At 46.3% G+C, this 21,726-nt stretch overlaps 1 protein-coding gene across 1 annotated transcript; it reads right to left on the bottom strand.

Annotated features, from left to right (window-relative positions):
• Positions 1-554: 554 nt before the first annotated feature.
• On the bottom strand, positions 555-20,593 carry C13H13orf42 (chromosome 13 C13orf42 homolog). The gene is made up of 4 exons (XM_024125923.1): positions 20,189-20,593; positions 4,098-4,245; positions 1,708-1,939; positions 555-729 (listed from the first exon to the last, which is right to left on the bottom strand). The coding sequence occupies exons 1-4, from the start codon at positions 20,591-20,593 to the stop codon at positions 555-557; spliced, it is 960 nt and encodes a 319-aa protein (XP_023981691.1).
• Positions 20,594-21,726: the final 1,133 nt, after the last annotated feature.

The raw sequence follows: 21,726 nt of genomic DNA, 5'->3' as shown, positions 1-21,726 counted from the left end.
AACCCGGCAGAAGTTTCCAGAACACTGTGAAAAGGGTTAGGGTGAAAAAAAGCTGCTTCCCAAACTGCATTCTGCACAAAAGAAGGCAACTTCAGTACATGACCATAACGTTTCTGAGCCCTGTGGGGAGAGGAGCTGCCTCTTTGAAAACTTTGGCCCAGAGATCCATGGTGGGCAAATTTCCTGGCTTCCTGTACCAAGTGGGACGCTCGCAGCCACCTGGACAGATGCATGGAGAGCCAGGGACAGGCCAGGGGAGGCCGGGAGTGAGCCTGGGCCTTCCGTTCCTTCTGCTTTTGAAGACCGGCAGGGCTGTAATGACCAGCCAACCCCCGCCCCGTGCTGGGAAAGCCAGGCTCCAGAAGGCCCCTAAGGCAGGCCCTCCGGGAGGCCACGAGTATGTTTGGCACTGGCTGGGCACCGGCAGGCAGTGTGCTCCTGGGCCTGACTTTGTGACAATTTCCATTTTTAACTCTACCAGACACCTCCTTCTGCAGTGAAAGCAGACGCCTTCGGGGGAGCCCAGCCTGAGCCAGGCTGCAGGGCTGAGGCAGTCAGGGCACTGTTCGTTCCCAGAGTCTCTCCCGAAGCAGCCACTGCCCTCTGGGGTTCTCTGTCTCGTAGCCGTCCTCCCCCGGGGATGCCAGGGGCTCCAGCGCAAAGAGCTCTGCGTTCCAGTCCGTGTCGTCCCCCGAGAAGTTGAAGAGGATCTGTCTGGAGCTCACCAGGCTGGAAGGGAGGAGTGAGGTAAAGGGTTTAAGTCTGGCTTGGCTGGCCGCACGGGGAATGGATGCTCTGATTCACCATCCTGACGGAGCCCATCGCATGCTCCCCTAGTGCTGGGCCTCGTGGAGGACAAAGCGGTATCATCACGGGGGCTGTGGGTGGACCTCAGCTGGACCTCAACGTGGCCTTGGAGGGGAAGGATGGGTGATGAGGGTTGAGTCCTGGTTTTAATATGTCCAGTACATAGTCCATTTTTATGGGAGGAAAATGCCATTTAGAAAACCCCTGAACCCATCAGAGTTGGATGGCTCTTGTAGAAACAGAGGAAGACAGAGGTGGACAAGCCAAGACAGGCCCTTCTGTTGTGAGAGGTGAGCTCCCTGCAGCATGGCCTAGGGTGGCCAGATCAGGAGCGCACATACATCTCTGAAGGAGTAAGTCGCAGGGATTTGGGGGTTAGAGATGGCAACTCGTCTTGGGAGAGGAGGATCTGTAGGGAGAGAGGCCAAGAGATGGTGGCAGGAGGGCCGGGTGGGGCCCAGTCAGCGAGATGTTCTCCATCCGAGCCTGGCAATGCCTTTCTACAGCAGGGCCATCTAATTGGTTCAGTGTTGCTTCCCTCACGGTGCTATGCCCTCCTCAACCCCAAAGTCTCATTAAAAATCTGCAGCACACAGTGTGTCAGTGGCACTTGGGGGAAAGAGTGAAAGAGAATGGACAGAGCATGAGGGCTAAGTGGGCCAGAAAGGGAGAGGCAGGTCCAGAGCTCAAGGGACAGTTAGGGGTGGGGACAGTGGTGAACCGAGCTAGAATATGAATATAAGACTATCAAAAAATGTTTTAAACTGAGACCTCCCTCCCCCCATCCACAAAAGAATGATTTTTCCATGTAAGATGGGGGTTCAGGGCACCTAAGAAGCAACCCAAGAGTCTGGTGCACATAAGAGCATCTTGGTTATGCTATGTGACCCGAGCACTCACTCTTTTTTGCAGGCTTTGGGCTTAAATTTCAACGTGCTGAAGGCCCCTTCCACAGCCTTGGGCAGGTAAATGGGGTGCCTTTCGAGTCTCCTCTGAGTGCCGATGGTCCTGCGCTCCGTGCTCCTCCGGAGCTGGCCGGCTGTCGTGTGCCCAGCGATGTCCTCGGAGCAGCGGCGGGGCGCGCGCAGGATCCAGTTGGAGTGCAGGCTGTGCTCCCGGGAGCTCGTGGCCACTGGAAGAGAGAAGCAGGGCCCCGGGGAAAGGAGGACTCACCATGGGCGGTGGGGTGGGGGGGAGGGGGCGGGGCAGAAGGCCAGGGAGAGGACAGATCCAGCTAAGAACCCACGATACATACATACGTAAAACAGAAAACTCTTAGGAAGGCCCGGAGAGCCAAGCAAAGTGGGGGGTTCAACTCTGCAGTTATCGTCTGGGGAGACAATGGACTAGCGTGTGTCCGCTAAAGACAAGCACATAGACCTACGTTTACTGACTTGGAAAGATGCCCATGAAGTATTGTAAATTGTTAAGTGAAAAGAGTGGATGAAAAATAGCAAAGAGATCTTGTTTTTTGTTTGAAAAGAGTAATAAAGTGAGTCTGTGTGTGTTTAAAGCCTTTTTGAAAGGACGCACACCAAACTTAACAGTGATTATTAACTCTAGGTGGTAGAATTACAGGTCAAATTCTTTACTTTCTTCTTTATACTTTGGTGTATTGTTTGATTCATTTGATTTACAGTGAACATACGTTACTGTGGCTATCAGAGAAAAAACATGAAGTCATTTCCATTAAAAACTTATAACTGTGAAATGACACTTGCGTCCTCAGTAGATTTCGTCGTCCTTTCACCAATGTCTGGATTCCCCAGGCCCGACTCTGAAGGAGGGGGCTGTTCTTTGTCAGCGGCTGCAGTGGGAGAGGGGGCAGACCAGTTACCCTGCAGGGTACAGTGAGCTTGGGGAGTGAGAACCCCCTTCCGTGAAACTCCACAGAACCCAGGGAGAACCGAAATCTCACAGATACATGTCCATCAGGGCTAGAAAAACAACAACACACCACAAGAATGTAATCTTTGAGCATTCAATAAAATATTTAATATTTAGTATTAAAAATTATTTCGTATTGGTACCAAAAGCTGTTGCCTCAATAACCAGGGGCCAGGAACCGCTAAGTTAAATCATCATTAATACACCATGAGGGGCAAGTCGAAGATGAAAGAAACTGACAGTTGAGTAATGGAATTTCAAAGTGGGCTCAACTCGTGAATGTGGTTGTTATTTGCTCTCCATCAGGAGACAGCCAGTGATACAGCTTGGCAAGGAGAAAAGCAGCACCCTCGGCCTTCACCTCACTCCCTCTCCAACAATCCAGAGTGGGCTTGAGCAGACACCCCGGCCCTCTCCTGTCTACACTTCCTCGCAGAGCGGTGGCCCATGAGGGCCACAGGGGGAGTGCTGGGGGGAGGGGTGGAGAGGGGTGACGAAGTGGGTGAAGGGTCAGAGTCGGGTCCGGCAGACAGGGCTGCCCAGAGCCAAGGTAGCTCAGGTAGGGTCACAAGCCCAATTTTTAAATATAATTTCTCTATTCCCTTGTCTTCTTCTTTTTTCAATTCTGGTAAAAGACACATAACATAGAATTTACCATGTTGCCATCTTGTAGTGTTCAGTAGTGTTGAGTATATTCACATCATTATGTGACAGATCTCCAAAACTTTTTCATCTTGCAGAACTGAAACTCTAAACAGGCTTGTGGTTGCCAAAGGGGATGGAGTTGGGGAGGGACGGATTAGGAGTTTGGGGTTAGCAGATGAAAACTACTACACATAGAATGGATAAACGAGGTCCTAGTGTATAGCACACGGAACCATATTCAATAACGTGAGATAAAACAAACAGAAAAGAATATAAAAAGAATGTATACATATGTACAACTGAATCACTTTGCTGTACAGCAGAAATTAATACAACATTGTAAATCAACTATATTTCAGTAAAAAATTAAATGAATTAAATTACATTAAATTAAAAAATCACAACAGCTGTTTAAAAAAAAACAACAGACTGAAACTCTATACCCATTTAACAACTCTCCCACTCATCCCTTTCTTTAATTGTTGCCCTATTGCTTTCCCTCCTGGAGCCTTACAAAATTCCACCCCATCTCTGCTGTGGAAAATGGACCACAGGGAAGGAGTTTTTGTCCAAATACAGCCTGAGGATTTACGGGGTAGCCTGGGGTGGCAGCAGCGACAACGAAAGCCAGGGCCCCAAGGAGTAGAGCAAGCTCAGGGCCAGGCTTTGGCTTGCAGATGTGAGTTTCCGTTTAATCAGAGAAAGTGCACTCCAGAGACCCCACTCCCCCCACCTCCTGCCACCGGGATGGCACTCACCATCGAAGTCCACGTCTTCGTTCTGCGGGTCAACCTCAGCAGCCCGCGGCCGCTTCTCCGTATCCAGCTCTGCCATGATGGAGTCAAAGAAGGCGATGGCCTCCGCCACATCCGCGCTGAACTGCGAGTGCTTCTTGGGCGTTGCTTTCTGCTAGACATGAAGGGCAGAGAGGAGAAGGCAGAGCTGCCTGAGCCAGCCTTGGGGCGCCCACACACAAGTGACATGGAAAAGGACCACATGTTGCTGAAACTAAACCAATGTGAAGTTATGAATTTGCAGGTAAATTTGAATAAGTGCCCTTGAAAGGAAGGTAGATACTCCAGATCCACACTTGCTGTAGGTCAATGGATTTCAGATTATCTCCAGGAGGGGGAGTGAAAGGGTGGGTAGATCTGCCTCTGTCTTGGTCAGGGAGTGTTATGGACCATTAGGCAGAATAATTTGTCTTTCTTTGGCCTGTTGCCTGCTGATAAACCGCATCAGGAGATTGTACAGTTCCTTAGGCAGGCGATGAGATGCTCACAGCAGGAAAGAGGGGACGAGATATGTTGAAAATAAAATACTCCAGAAAAGTTTTCAGTACCTAAAGGGGCCAAATTTCGGTTCAATCATGGAATAAATTGAAGACAAATTGGTGTGACTGTTTGAACAGTGTAAGGAATAATATTGGGTTGGCCAAAAAGTTTGTTCAGGTTTTTCCGTAACATTTTCAAAGTAGTTTTTAAAAAAATCTGCGGGGGCTTTCCTGGTGGCACGGTGGTTGAGAATCTGCCTGCTAATGCAGGGGACACGGGTTCAAGCCCTGGTCTCGGAGGATCCCACATGCCGCGGAGCAACTGGGCCCGTGAGCCGCAACTACTGAGCCTGCGCGCCCGGAGCCTGTGCTTCTCAACAAGAGAGGCCGCGATAGTGAGAGGCCCGCGCACCGCGATGAAGAGTGGCCCCCGCTTGCCACAACTGGAGAAAGCCCTCGCACAGAAACGAAGACCCAACACAGCAAAAATAAATAAATAAAACTACTACCCCCAACATCTAAAAAAAAAAAAAAAAATCTACGGAAAGCCTAACTAGGTTCCAGGTTCTGTACTGACTCGTTCTTCATGATGTTATCATCACCATCACCATCATCACCATCATTCTCTTCACAACAGCCCACAGTCAGTGACCAGCGACCGGCATCACAGAAGTTCAAGCACCATGGTGGACTTCAAAGGAGAACTCATGATGTAGGCACAGAATCAGCATGTGAACTAATAAAAAGCTCCCTGAAGAATTTAGGAAATAAGAGAACTCAGGGAGAAAAAAGAAAGACAATATGTGTGAACCTGGGCTATTTGGACCAAATGTAGAGTTCTTTTATTTTTTGTGTGTTCTTTGAAAGTGGGATGGTATTAAAAATGAAAGTGATTTAATCACAGATTTGCATGTTAGGAAACTAAAGGATGACATCTTTATATATGCATAAGATTTTGGTAAAATGTATGCATTTTGTACCCCTAGGAAACATTTGTACCACTCGGAAGCCACGCGGCTTGCAGGATCTCAGTTCCCCGGACCAGGGAGCGAACCCGTGCCTCCAGCAGTGGAAGCACAGAGTCCTAACCACTGGACCACCAGGGAATTCCCAGGAAACATTTTTAAATAGAGGATTTTTTTCCTTTTACATTTGTAAGGAGCATTCTTGGAGAAAAAATTTGGAGCACCACAACATACACTGAACCTTTTCTGTTAAAAGTGGAAAGCTATTCACATGTAGTTATGTCACCCCCTTCAAAGAGCCCACTAAAATGAAAGTGGGCGGGGGGGAAAGTTGAAACCCAGCGTCAAAGAGAACAAGAGAGAGGTCATCAGCGAGAGAGAGAGATTTCCCAGAGCTGCTGCCAAATGGAAAGCAGTTGAAGCAGGGGAATTGCTGTAACAGAGCAGAGGGGCCGCCCTCCCAGAGAACCACGGGTGGATGGAGCAGCTCGGAAGGGGGACACTTTGACCCCTGGAACCAGAACTGCTCCAGACTTGGCAACACCAGGCGCACCAAGGGTTGGAATGAAAAACTGAGGGGCTGGTTGAAAGTCTGTATGAGCACAGGAGGCTGGGCCACCAGCATCCTTCCTGCCGGCAGATAACAGGAAGGCTCATGTCTGGAGGCAGGTCCACATGCTTTTTTTTTTTTTAACATCTTTATTGGAGTATAATTGCTTTACAATGGTGTGTTAGTTTCTGCTGTATAACAAAGTGAATCAGTTACACATATGCATATGTTTCCATATCTCTTCCCTCTTGCGTCTCCCTCCCATCCTCCCTATCCCACCCCTCTAGGTGGTCACAAAGCACCGAGCTGATCTCCCTGTGCTATGCGGCTGCTTCCCACTAGCTAGCTATTTTACGTTTGGTAGTATATATAAGTCCATACCAGTCTCTCACTTCATCCCAGCTTACCCTTACTTCTCCTGGTGTCTTCAAGTCCATTCTCTACGTCTGCGTCTTTATTCCTGTCCTGCCCATAGGTGCTTCATAACCACTTTTTGTTTTAGATTCCATTCATATGTGTTAGCGTACAGTATTTGTTTTTCTCTTTCTGACTCACTTCACTCTGTATGACAGTCTCTAGGTCCATCCACCTCACTACAAATAACTTCATTTCTTTTTATGGCTGAGTAATATTCCATTGTATATATGTGCCACATCTTCTTTATCCATTCATCTGTTGATGGACACTTAGGTTCCTTCCATGTCCTAGCTATTGTAAATAGAGCTGTAAACTCTGTATGACAGACTCTAGGTCCATCCACCTCACTACAAATAACTCAATTTCGTTGCTTTTTATGGCTGAGTGATATTCCATTGTATATATGTGCCACATCTTCTTTATCCTCCCTGTGTTTTCTCTTGCTGTCCCTCTGCCTTGAACGCTTTATCTGGCCAACTCCTATCCAACCATCAAGATGTGGCTGAGACAGCTCTTTCTCCAGGAAGACCACCCTCTCCTGGGCTGTTTCCCTCCTCTAGGCTCCATGGTCCTCAGTACCTAATCTAATTCTACGATGGCACATATTATTTTAGAGAATTTTTTGTGAAGTGGAAGAGAGAGAAACAAAGAATCGAGACAACCACATGATCTGGACTGAGCCCCAAAGGAAGGTTGAATATTATTTAATAGAAATGCAAGGTCTGTAGGTTTTCCCATCTCAAAAATCATCTCCACATGGAAGGGATATCACTAAGTCCCTAGTAGCAACTGCCATCAGTGTTTGGCTGAATGCAAGAGTCTCAACCTTGCTCATGGGCACCATATTCTTTTCCATCTGGGTCACCCTACAGATTCCTCTAAGCTGTTCATTCCTCAGTGTCCTCAGGAAGTAGACTTTGGCCAGAAGCTCAGAGCAGCCTGGATCAATTGCTTTCATCTATAAAAGGCTTAAAAGAGAGTCAACTTTGGTGTCTTAACTATTAAAGGCTAAGAAAACAGCAATGAGCACACCGCCAGTAGTTAGGTTAACACAAGTCCTTGACTGTGGCCTCTTGTGAATATCCCTAATCTCCTCAAGAGTTATCCTCCAAGGATAATATTTACAAAATAAAAAAATAAATTACCAGCATATACATCACCACCTCAGCCATTGTACTCTCTGTCCATCAAAACTAATGGACAAAGACCCTTTCAGCTGCACGTTTCGTTGGTTATTCCAAATATTCAAACATGTTTCCTGTTCGCAAAATTTCAAGCTTGGGGACTCAGCACTCCCGCACAGCTCACCCTCTCTGCTGTGCTTAGCAGTGATTGCCTTCCTGGGCACAGCCACAGACACTGACAGATAAGCTTCTTGGCCAGCACTTAAGAGTCTGCTCTTTGGGGCCGCACATCCGGGGCTCTGCTGGACCATTCAGTACATTATCACCGTTATAAAGCTTGTTTCTGTTAAAAGAGCTTTTGGATCCTGGTGTGGCTGGAGAGTGAGACAATGGTGACATTATTTGTGGCTGACCCCTATGTACCTGTGTGACCAAGTCTCATCCCCAAAGAGAGCTTTCCCCAACTTGCCTCAATTACCGTCATCAGTTTCACCCAAGCCCTTCATGGAATGAGGGAGGAACATAAATAAATGAAAATGAATAAACAATTGCTTTCCTTCCTTCCTTAGCTCTGTCTTCCTTCCCTGCAAATGAAAGCACCACCCCTTGAAAGAGTCTGAGGACCCAGTTGGGGGTGATGATGGTTATGAATGGCTATGACTCCCCCCTCATCTCTGTCCGGGCGGTTCTCACAGTGGAGACCAATCCCAGCTGGAGGTTGGACCCTCAATGGATGCGCTTAAAGAATCTCTACACTGGCCCTTTCCCAGGTCAATTAATTTAGATAACCAGGTGATTCTAATACAGAGCAGTTGAGAGCCTCTGCTCTCTAAGGATCCAGGCATAGCGAAGGGAAGCAAGAGGGCCCATGCTCTCCACCTCGGGGTCTGGTTTAGGATGAAAACCTTAAATACCAGTCTCATGCCCTGAATTTGCAAGAGCAGAAAGGAGTGTCTTCTTGAAGACAAGGACACAAGGGACAGGACCCAAGGGGATAAGACACAAGTCAATGAAGAAAGAGGACAAAGCGCCTGGATTACAGAGCTCGGACCCTTATGTCCCTGTGTTTTTCCCATTGCTCAGCACATAGAGACCAGGTAAAGGCACCCCACCCCACCTCTGCCCCATCCCCCTACTAGCTACAGGTATGAGGGCATCCCCCTCATAGGCATGCACCTACCTTTCCCACCCAGTCCCCAAACGTGACCTAAATCACCTCCTGGCTTGAGGGGGAGGGCAATTTCCTCTGCTTGTATTCATGCAGTTTTGTTTGCATCCTGGGCGTAATGGTTGGTATCCATCTCTGCTAGTCTCCATTTTGACTAGACATCAAGTGTTTTGTTTCTCTCTCCATCATTTCTTTTTGAAAACACAAGCAAATGTGTATTAACCCACTCTTTAAAAAAACAAAAGGTAGCATGCAATATCCCCCTGTGAATTGCTTTCTTCACTTGGTGTATCCTAAGAGTAACTTCACAGCAGTAGAGATCCTCCTCTTCCCTTTGAATAGCTGCACAGTTCTCCACTACACAGACACACTGTAGGAATGAACTACAGTCGCCTACTGTTAGGGCTTCGGGTTGTTTGAAATCTTTTGCTGTTACAATTAGTGCTTACACATAACATCATTTTGCACTTTGCCGATAATACCCTAGTACAGGCTTCTAACTGTAAATATTCAGCTCGTTTTACAGAGAGAACGGTAAGCATCAAGTGATCTGGCAGGTCAGTTAAGTAAGATTTGGTTAACAAATCTATTGTACTTTATAAAGTATACTTTTAAATGTCTCCAAATGAATTTTGTGATGATTTATCTGAGTACCAATGAAACTGTGGGTAATCATCAGTTAAATCCATTTCACCTGTAACCTGTCTTTCCGCATCAAGGTTATTTTAATTGTTACTACAAGACTTGCCTGTGCTCCAAGAAGTATGGAGCCTAAACAAGGTGTTTGCCTGAGTTGTTTTCCAGAAACTTGGCATCACCTGTGTCTAGTTGGAGCTGAGCCAGTTAAGGCTGGGAAGGACTACCGACCCTCCAACCAGGCATGCACGAGTGTCTGCTCAGTGACATTTTGACATCAGAGGGCCGAGAACTCCACCCTCAGATGGTGCTAGGTGCCTCCATTTTTGGACGTGCAGAGGCCTGTAGGCTAGTTACACCTGCACAGAACCACAATTACCCCACCTTTTCCTTAGCTCCCCGCACCTCAGACCGCCCCGCTTCTTTATCACATAGATACCTGAGCCCCTTGCCTTCTAGGAGGTGGATTTGAATTTGTTCTCCTGTCTCCTCGTTTGGCTGCCTTGTGAATAAACCCTCTCTTTGCTGCAAATCTCGGCATCTCAGCATTCGGGCTTGCTGTGAATCAGGCACACAAGCCTGGTTTGGTGACACCAAGGCTAATCTACAAGTCCAGGCTCCCTGGACCTTTTCAAGTCCTAGTTTAAACTTGGGCCGATTCTGGCTTTTCCTGCCTTTCCCGCAGCTTCCACGGGCCTTTCTGGCCTCTACTACGACCTCCTCTTGGTCTCCAGCCAAGACAACTAGCACAAGAGCTGCACAACTGAGGCTCAGGGTTCAGGGCTGAGGCTAACATCACAGAAAATCTACTTTACAAAGCAGGGGTTGCACAAAATGGGACGTCAGTCATCAATACCTCTGGGTGAGACCCAAATAGTTCTCCCTCTCTGAACTCAGGACGCTAAATAAAAGTGGACTGCCTCGCCCCGCCACCCACCGATCTTGACTTTTTCCTAGTCCAGAACTGAACTACTTTGGAAAGGCTGCGTGTAATGCAGGCTGCTTCCTGTGGCCCCTGCTCAGACCTGCGTTTCTCAGGGCTCATGTTCCTTCGCCAGCAGCCCTTCTGCAGCCCCAGGGGAAGGCGCTTTCTCTGAAAGCCATCTGTACTGCATTGCCGACTCCCCTTTAACCTTCAGTGGCCTTAAGGTTATCATTTTCCAAGACTCCCCATCCCACCCCCTCACAACAGGCCTGGGTCTTGGATTACTTTCCCCAGATAGAACACTGGCATCTTTCCAAACCAAACTCCACCGTATTTCTCATTTTAATTTCTGAGTCCCCCAAGCCAGTTTATTTTTCTGCATTTCGTATCACCTCCCGTCCTGCCTGGTTTCACCTGCCCTTGGGGTACTTGAGCTTCTCCAATCTGTTTACTTTCTTCTGGAATCTGTCAGTGTTTGTCTGCAAGAGATCTGGATGCTACAAAAATGAATTTCCAGTTGTAAACAGAAATATTTTGTCAGAGGTTAGGGTAGGGGGCCATTCTAAACCCACCCAACGTCAAGAGGACCGCCACTAAACATCTAGCCTCCTGCTCTCCTCCTCCTCCTGGCACCACTCCCTGCCACCTCTTCGGAGGGCCAACTCACATGGCACCTCCCTTCCGAAGCTTTCACTCATTGCAGCAGACAGACCCACACACGTCTTTTCTAGGCTCATATTCTGCCTTGTGTGGACAGCAACGTTGTATTATACCCTCAGAGCCCCACACTAGACCCGTGATCCTTAACCTGGTCTATGAAATAGCTTTGGCAGATAGCACTCACAGACAAGAGTGTCTTTGGATAGACGCTCACTGCCAGCTACCACCTACGTGAGACAAGCTGTCGGATACACCCAACTTCCAACGTTTTTGTTGTAATTCTACCTGTTTCTCTTCCAACACACCAGTGTGGTTCAGGCAGTGATGCTGAGAGTTGCAGCTTCAGATTATGAACTGCATCAGGGCAGGCGGACTGTCTTTCCATCTATGAATGTGGAACACCTATTTCAATGCCTGACACGGAGTAATTTGTTGAATGAATGAATGTATGCTATATACATGCCATTATCATATGTTTATATTCTCCAACCAGTTTGCATGTTGCTAATGTATACTTTTGGATTTAACTTAGCAAATTTTGAGAGCTCTGTACTCCTTACTTTTATGGAGTCTTATAATACTGTCTTGAGCTAATCATACCTGGAAATCAAAATGTCAGTTCATTGTGATGAAATTTCCAGGATCAAATGTGGGACTGGTCTGGACTGGAGAGATCATTTTCCCTTGGATCATTCAGCTGGGTGAAATGAAATGCAAAACAGCTCAAATTTATCCACAAGCAATTTAATGTCCTCAAAAGAAGCTTTTCAGGATAAACCTTAAAAGCTCTAATACATCCTCTTTCCTTCTGCCATCCTTGAAATGGCTATTCAAGATCAAGTCCAAAGCAATGCTTATCTTATACCTTTTTTTTTTGGGCTGTGCCAGGTCTTAGTTGCGGCACGTGGGATCTTCTTTGTGGCATGTGGACTTCTTAGTTGCAGCATGCGTGCGGAATCTAGTTCCCTGACCAGGGATTGAACCTGGGCCCCCTGCATTGGGCGTGCAGAGTCTTAGCCACTGGACCACCAGAGAAGTCCCATCTTATCCCTTTTATATTACATTACCTAAGGAAATGTGTACCCATCATGGAATAGGGGTTTGTGATAAAAGAATAGGAGCTTAAGAAATGAGAACTGTAAATCTGAGAAACAAATAACTTGGGAAAAGGTATAATCACTGAAATTTAAATACATATGTACACATACCCACATCCGAATTTTCAACAGATACGCTAATGGTAGACTTGTCAGAGCTGAAGGAACAAAATAGTGATATAGACAATAGAGCTGAGAAAATCAGCCCAAAGAGATAAAAAGAAAGGATGAGGTTTGTCACAAACTGTAGTATAACTAAACTTGGGAATTACCTCTCATAGCTAAACATTACAATCATTTTGGAATCGTAGCTACACATCTTTTGTCTTTGGTATTAGAGGTTTCAGACTCACAGTCTGAGGCTTAGTCTTTTTTCTCCTGCTTTATAACCTGAAGGCCATTGTTTCCTTTGCTAGGACCTGGTAACTCCTCCCCTTAAATGTCACCTAAATGACCATTTCACTTTAGTTCAACACTAAGTGAAGGTTTTTTTGCTCACATTTATCAAACTGTTCGAAGCCTAACTAATAGAACTGAATTAATATGCTTGAAATATAGTATAAAAATCTTCGCGCCCGATACGTGAAACACCACAATCTAATGAGAGAAGGGGTGGATTTGTCCATAAATGGTGTTGAAACTTTGCTATTTGGGAAAATTTCAAGTTGGATTCTCATATCCCACTGCATGTAAAAATAAATTGCTGAATAGATAAGAGGGTTGGTTTTTTTTTAATGGAACTATAAAAAAAGGTGAAAAATGGCAAATATGCAACTGACCTTGAGCCATAGAAGGACTTTCTAAGCACAAAGCAAAGAAGTATCAAAGACAACAATTGACATTTGACTACATAAAAATCAATAGTATTTGTAATGATAAAATTGTACTCTTAAGTAAAATTAAAAGATACATAACTTTGAGAAGATATTTTTAACACATGTGGCAGATAGTGTACTCACATCCTTAATATGAGTCCAGATAAATAAATTAAAATATTTAGTAGAGCCAAAAAATGTGTAAAGACATGAATGGGCAATGCATTAAACAAGAAGTACACTTTGGTTTGATAAAATAAAAGGGTCATTCTTTGCTTAAGCAATAATCCAAAAAAAGTACATAAAACAATGCAGTTAATCTATTATTATCGGTAAACTTTAAAAATTAATGACACTGGGCTTCCCTGGTGGCGCAGTGGTTGAGAGTCCGCCTGCCGATGCAGGGGACCCGGGTTCGTGCCCCGGTCCGGGAGGATTCCACATGCCGCGGAGCGGCTGGGCCCGTGAGCCGTGGCCGCTGGGCCTGCGCGTCCGGAGCCTGTGCTCCGCAACGGGAGAGGCCACAACAGTGAGAGGCCCGCGTACCGCAAAAAAAAAAAAAAAAAATTAATGACACTACTTGGTGCTGATAAAATGCAATAAGAAGGGCTTTCTAACTCAGTGTTGATAAAAGTGTAAATTATAAAATATTTCTGGAAAACAATATGTAGAAGAATCTTTAAAAATGAATGGCCTTTCACCTTTGGCCCATTAATCACACTTTTAGGAATCACTGCTAAAAAATGCCTTATAGACAGAGTAAGATGAATTTATTTATAATGTTTAACAATTGTTTAAAGAATGTGAGCTGTTAAATTTTTTGCCATTAACACTTTCAGTTTTCACAAACTAGTTAATGAGATAGAAAAGAACCCACAATATAAATTATAAAAAAGTATATGGTATGAGGTAAATTTAGTAAATTTATACATATACACACTTGAAGGTTGCCAAATTTAGCAAATAAAAACATAGAATGGCAGTTAAATTTCAATTTTATATAAACAGTGAATAAATTTTTAGTATAAATAGATACCAAATATTATGTGGACATAATTACACTACAAAAATCCATCGTTTATCTGAAATCCAAATTTAAATAGGCATCCTTTATTGTACCTGGCAGCCCTAATATACATATCTGCACCTATATAAGAAATAAATGATTGAAAGAAAATATACTTAAATATTTTATAGTGATTGTCTCTGGATGATAGGAGATAGGATTCTAGATCATTTTTATTTTCTTCCTTACACTTTTCTGTGTTTTATAAATTTCATTTAATGAGCAAATATAACTTAATAATCGGAAACAAACGTTTACCTAAAAAAGTGTCTTTTTGATGGTAAACTCTGATCCATTACATACAGACCTATTACTTTTCCAGGTCTTCCATCAAACTTTGTAAAGTTCCATTCTTAAATTACAACTGGAGCTTCTCGGGTTATTAGATTATTGAGCATCTACTATATGCCTGGAGCTGCACTAGAGGTTGGAGAAAAAAAGGGAAACAAGACATGGTGGCCCCACTCAATGAGCTCACGGCCAGTAGCAGACACAGCAAATGAACAGACAATTACGGTGCTGTGTGCTGACTGCTAGGTGCTGGGTGCTGAGTGCTGAGATAAGGGTCAGACCCAGAGAGGCGGGACATCCACTGCATTAGATTGTGGACATGAGAAATGGCTTCCTGGAGCAGTGCTTTCTCTGCTCTCTTAAAAGACAAGAAGTTAGCCAGGTGGGCGGGGTGTGGTAGAGAGGAAAAACGGAAGCCGAAGTCCTGCACTGTTTCTAGGCTGAGCAAACGGCACGTGTCTGGGAGGTAGATTGGGGAATATAATTACCTGTCTTGTGGTCTGACTGAGAGGGGCTGCAGGAATTGGATGCTCTGTTATCAATAATTATTTTACTGTCTGCCATCTTCTGGAGAGCGCTGCCAAGCATAATAGTCTTTGCAGCTCATATTGAATGTTCACTGCCCTTCAACTCTGCCAACCAGATACAGGCCAAGTGATAGAGACCTCCAGTAATTGATGCTCACAGAAAACCTGCACTTTAATACCACTGTGTTTGCAGAAATTCCCCCCCAACAGGTCTGAAAAATAAATCCCAGTGGTGTGGAACAGATTCAGAACCTTCTTCCCATTGCATATGCAATTTATATATGGATGATTTAGAATCTTTTTAGATGAATTGGATTCAGATCTTTCTACCACAGAGGAGAAAAAAAAATCTATTTGCTGTTGACTTGGTCTTATTTCATGAACCAGGATTGAATGGCCAATGATAGAAAATTGATTCTGAATGTTAACTATGATCAGAACAAAACTACCTGAAGCAAAAATCAATCACTTTTGGCAGGCATTCTCCAGAATTCCACTGGTTCTGTTTAAATCATTCTTGTAGCAGGTGAATTTCTTTAGTTGGAGCAGGGTGGGAGGGGGGTTGGTGCTGGGAGGGGTGTGCATTTTGCAGCTGGTTCATCCAGGCAGACATATCGGGGATTGAAGCTGCTCAGAACTATATGATTCACAGGTGAATTAATGAAATTTCTTCTGGCTGTGGTGGGTGAACAGGATCCCTGGCTTGGGAAAATGTCAGCCCAAATCTTCTGGGGAGAGTTCCTTGGGGGCACTGCAGCCAACCCCAAACTGCCTCTCTGGCAGCACAGACACTGTGGTCCACCCAGGTCCACTTAGGTGGCCCAGTTCTCACAGGGGGATGCTGGCTGCTTACCTGTTCATCTGGCTTTAAAACGGTGGGGAGCTATCCTCAGTGAGGATCCCAAATGCTGATGAGCACTCCGGACAAAGTCAGAGCGTAATCTCCAACTTTTCCTCCTCACGCCCCATCAAAACCCAAGCTCATGGACCGTAAAAAGGAAGGGAGTTCTGACACAGGCTACAACATGGATGAACCTTGAGGACATTACGCTAAGAGAAAGAAGCCAGTCACAGTACGACAGATACTGTATGATTCCAATTATATGAGGTTCCTAGAATAGGCAAATTCATAGAGACAGAAAGTAGAATACAGGTTTCCAGAAGATGGGGGAAGGGGAAATGGGGAGCCACTGTTCTGTCTAGGATGATGAAAAAGTTCTGGGAATGGATGTAGTGGGCTACACAACACTGTCCTTAATGTCAGTGAATTGTACACTGACATTACCGTTGAAAAAATGGTTCAAATGGTAAATTTTAAATTTTTTATGAGTATTTTACTTAAAGAGGATATTATATTTTAAGAAATAAAAGATCATTGTCAAACCTTTTATAAAAACGCTCTCCTGATTCCTAAATGAAGTGTTTTTAGAGCTTCCGTGACCTCTTAAGGAATTCATTTTCTAGTGTTCTACTAATATACTTTCAAAAAGTGTTCTAAAAATATATTAATTAGGGCTTAATAGACTTTTGGATGAATTGTTATGGGTTTATATAAATGATCATTTGGAAAAGCTCACAGAAAGCTCTGATGTAAAGAACTCTGATTATTGTCTGGCACTTAACCATTTGAAAGGTGTCCAGCGTTACACATTTTTCTTTAAAAGAAATTTATATAGGGCTTCCCTGGTGGCGCAGTGGTTGGGAATCCACCTGCCAATGCAAGGGACACAGGTTGGAGCCCTGGTCCGGGAAGATCCCACATGCTGCGGAGCAGCTAAGCCCGTGCGCCACAACTACTGAGCCCGCGCACCTAAAGCCCGTGCTCCGCAACAAGAGAAACCACCACAATGAGAAGCCCGCGCACCGCAACGAAGAGTAGCCCCCGCTCACCGCAACTAGAGAAAGCCCGCGCGCATCAACGAAGATGCAACGCAGCCAAAAATAAATAAATTTATTATTATTATTTTTTTTTTTGCGGTACGCGGGCCTCTCACTGCTGTGGCCTCTCCTGTTGCGGAGCACAGGCTCCGGACACGCAGGCTCAGCGGCCATGGCTCACGGGCCCAGCCGCTCCGCTGCATGTGGGATGATCTTCCCGGACCGGGGCACGAACCCGTGTCCCCTGCATCGGCAGGTGGACTCTCAACCACTGCGCCACCAGGGAAGCCCATAAATTTATTTTAAAAAAACAAATAAGGTCACTTTCTGAGTACTGAGTGTTAGGACTTAAATATAGGATTTGGGGGAGAAAAGATTCAGCACATAACAGGGGGTCAAGGGAAAAGAACAGAGTTTGCCCTAAATCTTAACATCAGCAAGTATTTTCTACCAATGCAGGAAGGTGATGACATTCCTGAAGGAAGGGCCTCTCCGGATCCCCTGCCCCTGCCATGCACAGAGAGCCAGGAAGGCCACCTTGCTAGCCACGGAGACCGCACCCACCGTTTCTCAGGTATGCCCAGCAGACAGCTCTTTCTTTGGGAGCAATAGGGAAGGAGAGCAGCTTGTCTCCAGGCTCCTATACACTTCCTGCACCATACATTTCAGAGCAGTGAACACTGGACTCCCTAGTACGTGCCAGGTCCTGTCACAGGCCGGATCTTGCTTCCTCCTCACAAGGTATATTCTTATTTCTGTTTGTATGCTCCAGAAATAGAGGCCCAGAGAGAGAAACTTAACCTGACAAAGGCACACAGCTGCTAAATACAGACCTAAAATTCAGGCCTTGATCTGACTAACTTCAAAGCCATTTTAAAACTCTTTCCTGACTTATTTCACTAAGCATAATACTTTCTAGGTCCATCCACATTGTTGCAAATGGCAGTATTTCATTCTTTTTTATGGCTGAGTAATATTCCATTATATATATCTCACATCTTCTTTATCCACTCATCTGTTGATGGACACTTAGGCTGCTTCCATGTCTTGGCTATTGTAAATAATGCCGCTATGAACAATGGTGTGCATGTATCTTTTCGAATTAGTGTTTTTCAGATATATGCCCAGGAGTTGGCTTGTTGGATCATATGGTAGTTCATTTTTTTAGTGTTTTTAGGAACCTCCATACTGTTTTCCACAGTGGCTGCACCAATTTACATTCCTACCAATGGTGTAGGAGGGGTCCCTTTTCTCCTAGAGAATACCACACTTAGAGAAATAAAGCAGACAAAGAAAGACAAATACTATATGCTATCACCTATATGTGGAATCTAAAAAATAATACAAATGAATGTATATGCTAAACAGAAACATACTCACAGATATAGAAAACAAATTTATGGTTACCAAAGGGGAGAGGGAAGAGGGGAGGGACAAATTAGGGGTATGGGATTAACAGATACAGACTACTATACATAAAATGGATAAGCAACAAGGATTTACTGTGTAGCACAGGGAATTATACCCATTATCTCGTGATAACCTATAATGGGATATAATCTGCAAAAATACCGAATCACTATAGTGTATACCTGAAACAAACACAATATTGTAAATCAACTATACTTCAAATAAGAAAAAACAAACATACAACCTCTCTCCTGGGGCTTCCCTGGTGGCGCAGTGGTTGAGAATCTGCCCGCCGATGCAGGGGACACGGGTTCGAGCCCCGGTCTGGGAAGATCCCACATGCCGCGGAGCAACTGGGCCCGTGAGCCACAACTACCAATCCTGCGCGTCTGGAGCCTGTGCTCCGCAACAAGAGAGGCCGCGACAGTGAGAGGCCCGCGCACCGCGATGAAGAGTGGCTCCCCGCTCGCCGCAACTAGAGAAAGCCCTCGCACAGAAACGAAGACCCAACACAGCCAAAAATAAATAAATAAATTTATAAAAACCAAAACAACAACAACAAAAAACCTCTCTCCTGGTTATACCATGGTAAGAGACGTCTCCTGAGGAAATCCTGACACTGCATCATGCCTGGGCCCTCTTCACAGCCATCCCTACAGGGCCAGAGCTGGTGTTCTACCTCTAACCCCTCCCTCTGTCTTCAGATGCTGAACTAGGAATGCAGCTCGGAGGAAGAGTGCTAGGTTCTACTGAGAAAGGACTCCATTTTGCAGGAAAATGTAGTGCCTGGTGGGAATCTAACCAGAACCGAGAACCCCAGGATGCTCAAGCTGGAGGTCCAGAAATCACGGCAACCCCCTCTGTCATCGGAGGTGGCCCCGAAGGAGGGGGGGGCTGGCCCACAAATCCACAGCTGGTCGGCCACAGGGGCAGTACTGGAACCTAAGAGTAAGACACTTTGTATCGGCCCCAACACTGCCCTACTTCTGGAGTTCAAATGGTTATTTAAACTACTCCCCCCTGGGATAAAATGCAGACAGTTGAAACCAGTTGGGTGAGGCCAAGCCCTAGAGATCTGATAACAGGCCAGTAGGTCACTCCGTGTAAATGGGACTTGCAGGCCTGCAGGACACTCGTGGTGGTGGGGGTGGGGGGGGCGGTGTACTGCTGGGCCACACAGGCCTGCTCTGAACACCTTAGAGCCCAGTCATCAGGAGAACAATTGATGGCAATTTAAAATAGCCTCAAACTTCATTTTTTTTTTTAATTGAGGAAACAAAGGAATAAGTAACAGTGAGTTGGGGATCTTAGCAAAATCAGGTCACTGAGCCTCAGCTTGCTTGTCTGCGATACAGAGGGACTCTCTCCCCCCTTCCCTTCTGGCATTTTTCATTACTGGAATTATCTCAAAAAAAGGTAATGTGTACAAACACTGTAATAAGTATGAGATAAAGGCAAGTTCTTTCTTTCACCAATTTCCTGCTCGGTCTGCCTGGGCTGGAAGCCTCCAGTGCCCAGCAAAGCTGTCATTCGGTCTCCCCGAGCCACAGACTCTCTCTGAGGCTGTGCCGGAGTCCCCCAATACTCGGGCTCACGGAACAGACAGAGCAAATCCTCCAAATGTTCACTTTTCACTGGGATTTTCAGATGTGACTGTAATAATAAAAATAACAAAAACGTGTTGGGAAGTCATGTGCTGTCACTCAAATGTCATACAAGCATTCTCTCACCCAGGAAGTGGGCAGGAAGTGACAGATGCGCCCTGCAAACCGTCTGTCGGCCACCAAGCCCGAGTCCTCCCCGCAGGCTGCTATGTGGATGCCAGAAGCTGCTCTACCCGTGGTCTCCGCGTGCAAACTCGGCATGGGACCGGCCATCCTTCCGAGGCTGGCGAGATGGCAATGGAGAGCGCCTGAGGTGGATGGAGCTGTCAGCCAGAAGGCGCAGATTAATTAAGCTGCGCGTGGATGATCCAGGGCTCCAACCCGCGTCAGAGGCTCTCGGAAAAGCGCTCACGTCAATTGTACTCCTCGGCGGCGGCACTTACCTTTATTTCCTTGGAGGCGGACTTCTTTCCTCCCCTGGAGGATTTCGAGGAGGTGGAGGAGATGCCCGGGGCGCGGCTGGGCTTCAGGTCACTGAGGCTGCTTAGGTATTTTTTGCGCAATGCCAGCAGCTCCTGTAAGTACTGCAGGCAGTCCTGGGTGCGCGAGTACATCCACGCCCGGTCGCCCTCCTGCTGCAGGTAGTACAGGCTGGTGTCCATACTGCTGGCGCTTTTGTATTTCTTTAAGGACTCGCTGAACTTCTCCCCGTGGTCCCCGACCACGTACATGGAGCTGCTGCGGATCAGCCTCACCGCGGGGCTGGCGCAGTCGTAGTAAGGGCTCTCCGCCACCTCTGCCTTCCTCTGCGGGCCGGAGTGGAAGACGGAGTGGAGCTTTCTGAGCATGGTGCTTGGTTTCTCTCTGTGGGTGCCTTCCAGCTGCCCGCGCGGCGCCACTTGATCTAGCTGGGGGCCCAGGAGCCAACGTGCGGGCCTCCTGCCATCTGTCTTCCCGGAGGCCTCTGATTCTTGGAATCCCAGCGAGTGTGGGCTTGGTCAGGCGGGCGACCCGGGCATCTCTCATGGGGGGACCTCACATCCAATAACCGAAATGCCATAAACCACCTGAGGACGTGAGGGAGTGCGCTGTGAGCTTAAAAGCAAGCTCCCTGGCTGGCTTTATGCACCATTTGGTGCGCATACCTTCCACGCTCTTCCATGGAAGGCCCCAGCTGGATGCAGAGCGCGTGACATTGCGTTTCCTGCTCAGCTATTTTCTTTCTTTTTCCTTTTTCATTTCTGGATGTGGTCTCCCTCGATTTGACTTGATCGTGGTGTGGATTTTTACGTTTCCACCGCGGCTGATCTGGCCCTGGTCCTGATTCCCTGTCTCCAAAATGAAATCCTGCTTTTCAAAGACAGCACTAAACCGAAGACAGCGTGTTGCTTGAGGTAAAATCCAGTCCCCGGAGACGGACCCGGGTGGACACAAGCAGGGCCTTTGGCAGGAGGCTCTCAGATCCCCGATAAAGTGAGCTCTGAGCAGCGTCCGAGCGCCCTGAAGGCGCCTCGGCCCGCGGTAACGAGACCTCGCCGCCGTTACCAGATAGCAGCTCATTGTGGAGACCGGAGGATTCAGATATCCGACCACAGCTTTGTGCACAAAAGCCTCAGTGAGCTGAAGGTGGCCACATATATGGGGCAAATCCCGTTCTTTAGCTTGAGCACATTTTCATTTAAATAGACTCTCTACAGTCAGACACGAACTAATTTTTCAAGATTAGTTCGTCTTTTTCAAGATTAGTTCGTCTTCGTGCCTCGTCTGAGTACGTTAGAATCTCAGGGACCTTCCCTCCAGAATTCTTCCCAGGCAAATGCTACACATCATTGCTGCATTCATTTTTCTACACAGTCTATTTCTCTCCCAAATTTCAGAGAGCTGAAGCCTGAAAATCTCCAGCACAGGCATTTTCTTAAACTGAGATGGGTGTCAGAGGAAACTGCGAGCCCCCAGAAATTGTAATAAAATGTTATGGGAT

Source organism: Physeter macrocephalus, chromosome 13 (genome assembly GCF_002837175.3).
Source record: "Physeter macrocephalus isolate SW-GA chromosome 13, ASM283717v5, whole genome shotgun sequence".
Classification (NCBI taxonomy): Eukaryota; Metazoa; Chordata; class Mammalia; order Artiodactyla; family Physeteridae; genus Physeter; species Physeter macrocephalus.
Note: the sequence above shows the minus strand (reverse complement) of the source record. Positions and strands in the feature narration are given on the sequence as shown.